This window comes from Hermetia illucens, chromosome 1, assembly GCF_905115235.1.
Source record: "Hermetia illucens chromosome 1, iHerIll2.2.curated.20191125, whole genome shotgun sequence".
NCBI lineage: Eukaryota > Metazoa > Arthropoda > Insecta > Diptera > Stratiomyidae > Hermetia > Hermetia illucens.
In genome coordinates, this window is record NC_051849.1 from 41,353,490 (window position 1) to 41,366,009 (window position 12,520).

Here is a 12,520-nt window from a genome sequence, read left to right on the forward strand (position 1 = left end):
AAGTTGTATTGGGCTGGTGATGTTCAACGTGTGGATAACATTTGGATACCTTAAAGTATATTTGAAGGGAGAGCAGAAGGACGAAGGCCGGTGGAAAACCTCGAAAGCGACGGTAAATTCTGTAGTCGAAAACAACGCATCGCCCAGCACGTTTTGAAATTGGAGGGTGCAATCGATAGATCAAGATGATTGGAGGAAGAATATCTTGAAGGTTATGCTCCGAATTGAACTGTAGAGCCTCGACGACCAGCTGAGTGCGCGTTATCGTTTAACACCCTCCACTCTAGGAAAAGAACCGCCACTCAAGGGGATGTCACCGTGATGTTGATTACTTCTCCTCCGACCACATTAAAGAAGGTGGGTTCGTTAGCGAAATTGAGCATCTGCGGCTCAGTCTTCTCCAGATATTCCCCATGCCATTATTCTTGGTATGTTGAATAGCTCTTATGAATGTTTTACTGGGACCTTCTTCCTCGTCCTATCTTCCTGCTGACTTTTTTCGGTTAATTTCATTTTATCGTGTTGTCATCACATAGATCATTGTCCAAGCAGTACATTCTTTGGGATACAACAGTGACATTTTGCAATATACACCTACTGACTTAAAGCATGATGATGTCTAGCGATCATGCAGCCCTTACAGCTAGGAGTAGTTTCTTCCTAAACTCTTCGCATTGCTTATTATCGTAACTTGATTACAAGGTACTGACGGTGCACACCATGAATTTTTATCCGATGGTCAGCCAACGAACAAAGAGTAATATTTAGGTGTGGTTGCGAACGAAAGTAACTTCTTCACAAGAGTATACAAAAACTTCACCAGAGATTCACCCACAAATTAATTCATAGAAATTTATTTGAATTCACAAAAACGGTAAATAGTAATATCAAAGACAGTCATCACCACATTAATTCTGTCATCCAAACTTCACTTTAGTTATAAGGTCGATTAACGCCAGTGGACAGTCAGGATACATGAAACTGCAATCAACCCCACTGGCACCATACCTTTCCGCTGCTTCATAGGCACTTCTGTAAACTCTTTCGTCTTCACTGAACGCGTTGTGCATTGAAGGGCTGATGATATAGGGAAGACATTAATATAAATCCAACAAGACTAGCAGAAATCTTCACCTCAAAACAAAACTAAATATCTCAGCAATCAAATTTTCATTTTCCAAGTCGAAAGGATGTCTTGCCACCTCACAAACGCTCTTCAGCAAACAAGTTTCATGGAATCCATAACTGAAATTTGCCTAAAATTACTTCGGTTCCTATAATGGCATTCAAGAGGTGCAAACTACCAACCTAATCATCAAATCCTCTAACGCCATATATACCTGTCCAGCTGATGCATCTGCCGGATGGGTGCCATTCGGAAGGACATACTTGTCGTACGAAAGTGTTCGCGTTTGCATTCGAGAATGTCCTGGCCACTTTGGGATGTCGTAAAAATTGGAAAGTAACCACGGGCAAACGTAGTTCACTTGAAAGCCCCAATCAATGAAAAATTTCATATCTTTCAGAGGTACTGGAACCGATATAGACATTGTGATCTTGAATGAAAATTAAATGAATCTTAGATAACCATCAGTTAAACTGATGACGTGAACGTGATACCTGAAGAACTGTGCTGGCAGGGAATAGTAACCATCCTGACGCCGTAAAGTTGTGAACGATAATAAGGGAAAGAACTAATAGCAGCTGTCTTGAATTCATCTTGAATGGCATACTTGAAGATACTTTTAGTTTAGTTTCATTTATGACTGTAACAAAATTGACACATCAGTCAAACTCCCGTGATAATATCACACCAATTATTTATTCGTTTATTTTCTAATAAACGATAAATTTGTCTAAGAAATTACCATGGTATCTTTCTACAGGTGGAACGTTATCCATATTTACATATGCTAAACAGGGGTAGGTAAAAATACACGATGTGAAATATTTATTTTGTAATTAATGAGAAAATTTTGCTGGCAACTGCATCAATTCATGCATTGGGAGCAGGTGAAAAAACGACTGTTTGTGAAAATATACAGTTACCCAAATCTGAGTCGTAGCATAAGGTTTATACTGATTACTAGCTACGTATTCGCTATAGAATAAATATCCCATCCAAAATAATGTTTTAATAGATTTTGTTCTTGAGTAAGGCTTTTGGGGCCTGAAGAACACTCAACATTCGAACTGAATTCGTGTAAAATAGATTCTCACTAATATGGTTTTACTCTCTGCTCCTTTGCCTTTTATTTATTGTTGGATAGTAAAAAGCACTGGTGCGAACCGTTCACTAAGCTAAGGCAGCATATCAGCTATAAAATCCACATCCTCAGAATCCTACTAAGTTTGGTGGAAATCGCACTATTATTAACGAAGTTGTAATCGGTCAAATTTGTCACTTCTGTGCAAATCCAAGACTTTGAATGTCAGTATCATGCGAAAGTGGGTATTATCATATAATATATGCATATATTACGTGCTAAGTTCTAATCGGAGAAATCTCCACTCAAATATTTTATATAAAAAATATACAAAACCTTTCATATCTGAAGCGTCCAGCTTCCGGTTTCCCGACTTGTTCAACGTTTCACTTCAACAGAATAAGTTCAGGTTTTAATTGCGGGTCAAGCTATTGCCCCTGACTTTTCTTTAAAATCCCTTTCACGTCATAACAATGTGGTTCCATGATTATTCCAACTGCTCTCCATATTATTTCTAAAACTAGCGTATTAAGTTCTCCGAAAACAACTGTGATCCGACAGAAGCCGCGCATCTTTAACAGGTCGCTCACGATATGGGGAATGTCATTCCCGAGGTGCCCGAGTAAGTAGTTCTCATCGCCTAGTTGGCGGTATACGTGTGTCTTAGATAGAAATATTGAGAAAGCCTCTCCGCGAAGAAGGTACCGCGATTGAGATGCATACGTCGGGACGCACTGGTAGCCCCTCGAGCCAACGAAAGCTCTCTGCCGACGTCGACGGGGTGATGCGAGCCTAGCTCTGCCAAGGTAATAGTTGTGGCGTGTATCAGGGGGCGTCCTCCTTGCGACCTTGGTTGAGTAGTGTGCATTGACGGATCAAATAGCAGGGAGGAAGGAAGAATTGAATACGTTCGGCCGCAGCACGAAAATGCGTTGCTCACCACAGCTTCCAGCCAAAGAGGTAGCAAGGTCTGAAACTCCCGACGAGATATGGCTCAAATAAAGAGGAAATCTTGAAGAGTGATGCAGTGATGATGTGAGGACGGCAACCCTAATACACTGTAGTATTCCTCTTCCGGTAAAAAGCCCAGAGAAAAACGCTAGACCGAGAGCCGCTGAATTCTATTATAAGCCGAGTGGGAGCGCAGTCAACTGTCCTTACTGGAGCCGAAGAGGAAAAGCTTACCAGGAAACGCTCGGTAATGGTGAAGCACATGCGATCGGATACGTTCGTCCAGAAACAAACAAAGGCGTGAGCAACGCGCTGATGTGACTGGAAGAACTCCTGGATCGTATTTCCCTATACCGGCGGACATAGATGGCAATCGTACTTCCGGTTGAGAACACTGTAAGCGCTAAGTGAATCGCAGACATCTTACTGCACAGCGAACTGTTGAAAAAGCGGAAAGAGGAAAACACGTCTGAAGGGCATCCAGAGTTAAAAACAAGTCGGAATACCGGAAGCTCGCGCTTCGGGTATAAAGGTTTTGTGTTCATCTTATGTGAGAAACTTCAACGCACATTTTGCTGTCCGTATATAGCTACAAATCCAACATAATCCTTCATATTTTTCCAAACTACGAGACATACGTACATATTACAGCCATAGATATTACGCTCACCCTAAACAAACAAACTGCCTATTACCGAATACTGTACACATATATGCACGTATATAAATTGATCGTACCCATTTTTCCGATTTACTTTTTATATCTATTTGAATTAGGCACTATCCGCAAAGTTCATTAGCACGCATCTATTATATACCTACATACACACATGTCTGGCTGACAAATAACTAAAAAACTAAAACAAAATAATTATCTGCGACCCAATTCATAAGAACTCATTTCGTTGTGGTATTGACGAATTGATATGTCATGATGACGTCGTGCAGGTTGTAGAGTGCACGAAATTCACAAAAAATGGTAAAGTTTCACCCCCTATAACTTTGTTAATAATAGTTGGATTTTCTTCAAACTTGACCAAACTGTGCATTATGTTCTTCATTACACGCACGCCTAATTTTGTACTTCTGGGATGAACATAAGGGGGGGGTGCCGGGTAAATTTCTAAAATGTGGAAATATACTATTATTAACTTTATTTGTGCAGATATCGGAACCGGATATATTTTGAGGCCTAGATTTCGTAGAGATGCACCACTGTGATTTTTTTCAGATTTTTCGGCTGGATAGGTTCTGAGAACGAGACCTGTTACACTTTTTGGGGGTAATATTTTGAGCGCTCACTCCTCCATGTTTCACCCAATATCAAATATTACACCAGTTTCAAAAAGTACTAATTGAGACCTTTCATTTGATACCCTACATGGCTACATTCTGCGAAAAAAAAATTTGCACCCTCCATTCACATGTATGGGAAGCCCCCCTTAAACGTAACACAAGATGGCGCCACTTACTGCATGTAAAGGGATCACCAGATTACATACTCTCACCAATTTTCGTGACAATCGGTCTAGTCGTTTGCGAATAAATCGGGTGTGATAGACAGACAGACAGATAGACAGACAGACCTGTGAGGAGTGGCCAGATCTCCCTTCAGGCGCGACCCCAGCTGGTGGATAGGGGCATACCTATTGATGTGTAAATATGTGTTCATGCACTTTTCTTTTTTGATTGTGCATGGGCTAGTGTTTGCTCATCTCTGGTGCGCGGACCAAAATGGCTATGGGAAGGATACCCAGAACATAAAAGCACCATGGAAGACGAGAGAAGGAGGAAACTTACGGTGCAGGGGCTCGGAACCCCAGTACCGGCGGCTTTTGGGAGTGAGCAAGCGGGCTCCCGGTCGTCGATATCCCTCGACCGCAGTGCCTCGGTGGTGGACAACTTGGCCACCTTGGCATATAATGCTACAAGTGATTTGGATCTGGAGAAGGAAGTATTCAAGCGAAGTACGACTTTACCGAGAACACCAATAACAAGACCAAACAAAGATGAACTAAAAGCAGCTTTTTGGACAACAAAAACCGTGACAACACCCACCGCACATGTTCAAGATGCTCGACAGCAGGAGGTGCTCCAGGAACAAGGAAGAGATCCATTCAAAAGAAGCTCATCAACTTTGAGATCTCCACCAATGCCAAAGACGATGAAGGATAAAGTACAGGCCAAAAGTGAAGGACCATGTAAAAGGAGTAACCCTGCCGGGACTTATAGGGAGCAGAGTCCCGATCCGGAGGAATTACTCTTCACCCAGCTTGGGGCAAAAATAGTTGAGCTGTCCGAGTTTATCAAGGACAAGCACAACGTGCACCAAGCCATAAAGAATATGGTGAGGGCTATTAGAGTTCTCTATAATAGATCGCAGATGGAGGAAAAGAATAATAAGAACACGCCGAACCCCGCTGTGCCAACAATATCACAAGCGACCCAAGTGACGCCTAACCGTACTACCATCGAATCCCAGCGAAATAAGCGAGTATGTGAAAAAGAGGGGGATCCTTTAAGTAATCAGCAGGCGCCTAAGAGAAAAAAAGGCGGACAGGACATCCGGAAAACCAACACCAACAGGTCAGAAGGAGGAAACCATACAGCGAATCTAGGAAACTCGGCCAGCGTTGCGAAGCCTAAGACCAGCGAAAACGATGGATGGACTAAAGTTACCAACAAAAAAGCGGAACGAAAGGCAAAAGTGCGAACTCGTCCAGATGTAATTGTTATCTCCAGTAAGGGCAATGTGTCCTACGCGGAGATACTCAAAAAGGTCAAAGCGGATCCCGACCTAAAAGATCTGAGCGGAAATGTAAATCGAATCCGAAGAACTCAGAAAGGGGATCTCATGTTCGAGCTGAAAAGATCCAGCGTGAGCAAAACTGATGACTTTCGCACTCAAGTGAAAAACTCACTTGGGGAGAATGCCGCAGTGCGTGCCCAAAAACATGAGATCTACCTTCAATGTAAGGATCTCGATGAAGTAACATCGAAAGAAGAAATTTGTATTGCTCTGAAGGAGCAATTCATGTTGAAAGAACACACCGAGGAGTCTATTGTGGGCTTACGAAAAGCCTATGGTGGTACTCAAACAGCCACAATACGAGTACCAGCGGAGGTAGCACAGATGTTATTGGCTGCCGGAAGGGTTCGGATTGGATGGGTTGTCTGCCGTCTAAGGGAACAAATTTCACTGAAGAGGTGCTTTAAATGCCTCATGTTTGGACACTTCGCGAAGGCATGCACCAGCAGCATTGGTCGATCCGATCGATGCAGAATAGGGACCCCAAGTGCCTATTGTGCGAAGGAAAAGAGGGATAGGATAACCGGCATATTGCCGGGAGTGGTAAATGTCCAGAATTTAGGAAGGCGCTCACTGCAATGAGAAAATGAGGTTTATTCAAATAAACCTGAATCATTGCAGGGTCGCTCAGGATTTACTTGAACAGGCCACGTTCGAATCTGAGATGGAAATCGCCATCATAAGCGAACCGTATAGACACCGTCACGGTGGCATATGGGTCAAAGATTCGACTGGTGGAGCGGCGATATGGGCTTGCGGTCGACAGGCCATACAATGTACTGCAAGTCAGGCAGGCAGTGGCTTCGTGTGGGTGAAAATAAGTGGTGTATATGTATACAGCTGCTACGCCCCGCCAAGTTTGACACTGTCTGAATTCGAGCAAATGCTTGATAATCTTGTTCTCGACGCGAAGGGACGAAGTCCAAAGGTGATTGCTGGTGATTTCAATGCTTGGGCCCTAGAGTGGGGTAGTAGGGAATCAAATGCTAGGGGGCGCAGTTTATTAGAAGCTTTTGCGCAGATGGACATAGTTTTGGCTAACGAAGGTGCTGTAAACACCTTCCAGAAAGAGGGATCAGGCTCGGTTGTAGACCTGACCTTTGTCAGCCCTTCGCTGGCGCGTGGTATGTCCTGGTGCGTCAGCGAACGTTACACCCACAGCGATCACCAGGCAGTTTTCTTTGAGACATGTGTCGAACTTCAGGGCAAAGAGCTATCATGCCCGAAACCGAAAAAGATTTCAGGCTGGTCTACAAAATCTTTGGATGAGCAGAGCTTCTTAGAGGTGTGGTTGGATCAACCTGATATAGCAAGCGCCTCTACGGAAAGAGCTGTCCATCTGGCTCAATGCATCGCCAAAGCATGTGACGCGTCCATGTCTAGGAGGTGCGCATTCCCCCGTAGAAGACCAAACTACTGGTGGAATGATGAACTGACCGGCCTTCGATCAGCCTGCCACCGAGCGAGCAGAGCGGCTCAGAGGGCGGTAGGTAGAATCGATCAGGGGCAGAAAGAGTGCGCCTACAAGGCAGCCCGCAAAACCCTCAAGCTCGCCATCCAGCGAAGCAAGAGGAAATGCTTTAGGGAGCTCTGCTCAGAAGCGGACGTAAATCCGTGGGGGAGAGCTTATGGAATCGTGATGGGACGATTTAGAGGCCGTTCGTCTCCGCAGATCACGTGCCCCGCCCTCTTGTTGAAAATCATCCAGGGGTTATTCCCCCAGCAAGAGGAGAACACCGGCACATTCCAACCACCTCTGAATGTGATGGCAATCCCGCCAGTCACCAGAGATGAGCTCCTGGAGATCTGCGGCAGAATAGGAGACAATAAAGCACCGGGTCTGGATGGAGTACCGAATAAGACCCTTAAGCTTGCCGTGAAATCCAGGCCGGACATGTTTGCTGAGTTGTTCGAAGCGTGCATGTCCGAGGGAATATTTCCAGCGGTATGGAAGCGGCAGAAGTTGGTGCTTCTGCCTAAGCCTGGTAAACCACCAGGTGAACCATCCTCATACCGACCCATATGTCTTTTGGACACGGTGGGGAAAATGCTAGAGCGGGTAATCTATAATAGATTACTCCCAGTAGTTGAGAGCCAAGGCGGCCTTTCAGATCGGCAGTATGGGTTCCGTAAAGCCAGATCAACCATTGATGCCATCAAATTGGTTACTGGCTTGGCCGAAGATGCAATCCACGGAAAGGGTAGTACCAGTAAATATTGCGTGGTAGTAACCCTGGATGTGAAAAATGCATTCAATTCGGCCAATTGCAATCTAATCCGGAAATCCCTAGCGAAGGTTGGTATTCCCGCCTACCTCGCCGCAATTGTCGATAGTTATTTAACTGAAAGGAGGCTCTGGTACGACACTGATGACGGACCGCAGGAGTACGTCATTACCGCGGGTGTCCACTACTGTGGAACATCATGTACAACGATGTACTTAATCTTCCCCTTCCGGAGGAAGCCACAGTGGTGGGTTACGCTGACGACATTGCACTGGTTGTTGTCGCAAAGCATCTCGAAGATGCTGAGTTATACTCAAGCGAGGCAATCAGTGCTGTCAAATGCTGGTTGGAGAGCTCTGGTCTGATGCTTGCGGAAGAAAAATCGGAAGCGGTCCTCATCACGAAGCGCCGGAAGAGAAATTACGCCTGTGTTAGAGTCGGGAATCATATCATCACTTCCAAGCCGGCCATCAAATACTTGGGGGTGTTGATAGACAGGAAGCTCAGCAATAAGCAACACGTACAGTATGTTTATGATAAATCATCCACTGCCAGTATGGCCCTGGCAAGGATGATGCCGAACGTGGGAGGGCCACGGCATACCTCTAGGTTGCTTATAGCCAGGGTGGTGACGTCAATCATGCTCTATGCGACCCCAGTTTGGAGCGAGGCATTGCGGATGTCAGTTAACACTAGCAAACTGAATGCAGTCTACAGGAGGACAGCTCTGAGGGTATGCTCTGCCTTCAGGACTGTCTCAGATGATGCAGCATTCGTCATCTCTGGAATGATGCCCATTGACATCTTGGCAGATGAGATGGCGAATATATACCATGCGAAGCCAATCTCTCCCTTATTGCAGACGAAGAAGGCTGAGAGGGAGAGATCCATAAATAGATGGCAAGAGCGGTGGGAACGCTCGGGAAAGGGTCGGTGGACTCACAGGCTCATTCCTGCCATCAAGGAGTGGTTGGAGAGACGACACGGTGAGATTAATTATAATCTCACCCAGTTTCTCACGGGACATGGAGGATATCTCCAATACCTTCACAGGTTTAAATTGGAGACCTCACCCGACTGTCCAAATTGCGATGGAGTCCCAGAGGACCCAGAGCATGTATTCTTCCACTGTCCGAGATTTGTGGAAGAAAGGAGGAACCTAGAGGAGACTCTAGGAGAGGTGCTGGTACCAGAAAATCTGGTGCCGAAAATGCTAGCACATCAAGAGAATTGGGATGCGGTCAACTCCATGATCGCATCAATTCAAGTAAAATTGCGAAAGGCAGAGGAAAGGAGAAAAACGCGGTCACGTGCGCCGCGTATAGAAGAAATGGGATTAAGCTAGAGTGAGCTGACTCCGCCCCGTGATGTTATACCTTATGGTGGTTCCGCGGGGCAGGGAGGGAGTCAGGGGTGGTTTTAGTGGGTAAAAATCCCACACGCTGGTGTGTCCAGACCAGTGTCTTTTGAAGATTTCCACCTCCTTAAAAAAAAAAAAAAAAAAAAGAAAAAAAGACAGACGGACAGACAAACACCGTCTCGATTCTAATAAGGTTTTGTTTCACACAGAACCTTAAAAAAGAGCAAACGAAAAAGGAATAGCAGGCAAGACATTTGCGGGCGTTTTCATTGTTATCGGCTATAGGATGAACCTCGAAAACAATAGAGCAGAAGAGTCTTCCGTACGGAAAACGAAGGGTATGGAAGTTGTTGCTGAATTAATCACAAAGACAATTAACAAGAGATCATACTGCGGGGCGGTCAAGGGGCTACTGGTCGAGAATGTTCTCGTTTCTGGTCTTGGGTCTTTGCAATCCCTTGCAATCCGGGATCTTTACTAAATGTAGTAGAAGTGAAGAAGACCATCAAGCGTGAATATCCGAAGGATGCCCGGATGGTGCTATAAGTTTCTCAACTTCAAAAACTTGCTGTGGTGAAGATCATCGAGCAAACTTCCTAACAGCTGGAAAGTCAAAAGTGGATGCGCAATATGCAGCTTACGAACGCAGATAACCCACACCAAGTATTATAGATACTTGAACTATGGACACACGTCCATAACTTGCCAGACATCTAACATGAAGACAGCAAAAACGTGTGACGAAAAAGAAAATTGCATTTTTTGTAATAGTCGTGGTGCGTCTGGTGCGAGTGTTTACATACTTCGCGCTCGGGGTGATATGCATTCTCCAGGGCTGAACTAGTAAGGGCTATGACATAATCCGCATCCAACAGTTTGCTGCGATGCTAAAAAGTGATCTCATGCTATTATAATTAACGCAATACCGCAACAGGGACCCACCGAATTCGAGTTCTTGACCAAGGTCGCGGGGATGGCTTTCTCTAGATTCGGTGCTTAGCGATAACGTTTCTTGACGCTTACCACAAAGCAGCGACCAAATGCGGCTATGTCCGACTTTTGATGGAGGCTTAATTGAAACCTGTTAGGGATAGAAATGGCGGTCAAAGCCGGGCTAGTAATTTTAAACACCGGATCCATGCCAACGTTCCAGTGCTCAGGAAGCGAATGTTGTCAGCGTTCACGAGGCCGACCCATCTCCTGCGTGTAGAACGTCGAGAAAATGAACAACGGGTGATGCGTCAAAACTCTGGAAATAGGCAAAGTCGCATTGGAGAGCACTTGGGGGGGGGGGGGGGGGGGGGGAGCGGTTGGTGGCATTGCAGCTGACATTATCATTAATTCAGTTATGAACCTGATAACGACGGCCTGTAATGCTTCCATTTCCCGGACATGCCGTGACAAGCCTTCAATGTACTGCTGGACGGCGGAAATTGTCGCCCTGCAAAAGGAGTGCCATAACTTTCGCCGTTTGACATGCCCGGGAGAATACATGCGCCACAATGTTAGAGTACAGATCAGCTAAAAGAAGACTCCGCAGAGTGAGAAAAAAAACAATCCTCCCAACTGGCAGGACCTAGCTAACGAGGGTATACAGGGATGTCGGGGGAATCTCTGCGCAAAACCCTACATATCTAGTACCGACCACATGGACTGCATTGTACGGGTATTATTCCCCAGACATACCCAACGAATTGATGGCAACCGCGCAGAAGACGTCCAGGACTGCGTGCTTTTCAACATGAGGAAACTCAACGAGATGGTTCTTATTATGAAATTAATGAGCTGGTGTTCCACCAAAGGCCAAACTGGCTTCTCGGTGCGTCCAATGCTTGCCGAAAGGAGAACACTTTTCTCAGTCGCTGGAAGGGGACGAGGCTCGCACTGAACTGCCGTCGGCATACCGACCTCTACGTATGGTTGACACGTCGAAGCACTTCGTCTTAAACCCCAAGGCAGTTTGGGTTAAGAGCAAAAATATCGATGGCGGATGCCGTTATAGAGATCATAGATACGATTCATCGATGCTATGCACACATCCGCCGATCTCGACGATAGTACTTCTTGTAACGCTTGATTTCAGAAATGCCTTTATTTCGGTAGGTTGAATAGATATGCTAGCTTTATTAGAAAGTTAATTCCACATGCATCATATCTTTTTCGAATGGTCGAAAATTATCTGAGAGATCACGTGCTCTTCATAGAGCAGGATCAGAGTAGGATGGAAATTAAGTCAAGGCAGCATGGAGATTTATCCTAGGGCCAGAACTCTGGAAGACCCTGTTCAATAGCCTGCTAAGACTCGAAATGCCAGAGGAGTCGCACGGAGGTGTATCATAAGTGCAGAGATGGGGAGTTTTGCGATTGGCGTCTAACTATCGCATTTCTCAAAACCGGCTGTGATGGTGATCCTACTAGCCGGAAGGGAGAAGAGAGGTGATTTGTCAATTTAATGCAGACGAGAGCCGACGGGAAATATCCCAATCTGCTTTTGATGTATGCGAAAATGTCATCGATTGAATTGCTTAATGCCAATTTCGGAATAAAAGTTGTCTGGTGGACATGATGACGCGTAAATAAGGCTTCTCCGTGTTCCACTTGAAACAACTCGGATGTAGGAAGGCGCTTCAGATGATAGGACCGCCGTAGGCCCTTGAGTGGAAGCGTTCCTTGGAAAGCCATCCTGAAAGCCCTTGTACCGACTTCTGAAAAGACGTTGAGACAGTATTATTAAGAACAGCAGTAAAAGGCTTATTTTTGTAGCCAGTGTGTCGTTCAATGAATAGCCGTGCCTCATGGTGCACGTAGATAACAGTGACTTAGTTGAGTGTGAGGAACCTTTGCTTAGAAGGTACTTTATCAACCAATACGTAAACATAGCAGGCAGTATGGAACTATTTGGATGACCACATACGTAGAGTGTAGATTATTTCAATAATAAACAAGTCGGGAAGCCGGGAGCTGAACG

The 12,520-nt window shown here is 45.2% G+C and overlaps 1 protein-coding gene across 1 annotated transcript; it reads right to left on the reverse strand.

The window, feature by feature from the left end:
• Positions 1 to 844: 844 nt before the first annotated feature.
• Positions 845 to 1,941, reverse strand: LOC119646353. The gene is made up of 5 exons (XM_038046790.1): positions 1,869 to 1,941; positions 1,621 to 1,766; positions 1,309 to 1,556; positions 1,135 to 1,245; positions 845 to 1,077 (listed from the first exon to the last, which is right to left on the reverse strand). The coding sequence occupies exons 1-5, from the start codon at positions 1,900 to 1,902 to the stop codon at positions 918 to 920; spliced, it is 699 nt and encodes a 232-aa protein (XP_037902718.1). The 5' UTR covers positions 1,903 to 1,941; the 3' UTR covers positions 845 to 917.
• Between the last annotated feature and the right edge of the window lie 10,579 nt (positions 1,942 to 12,520).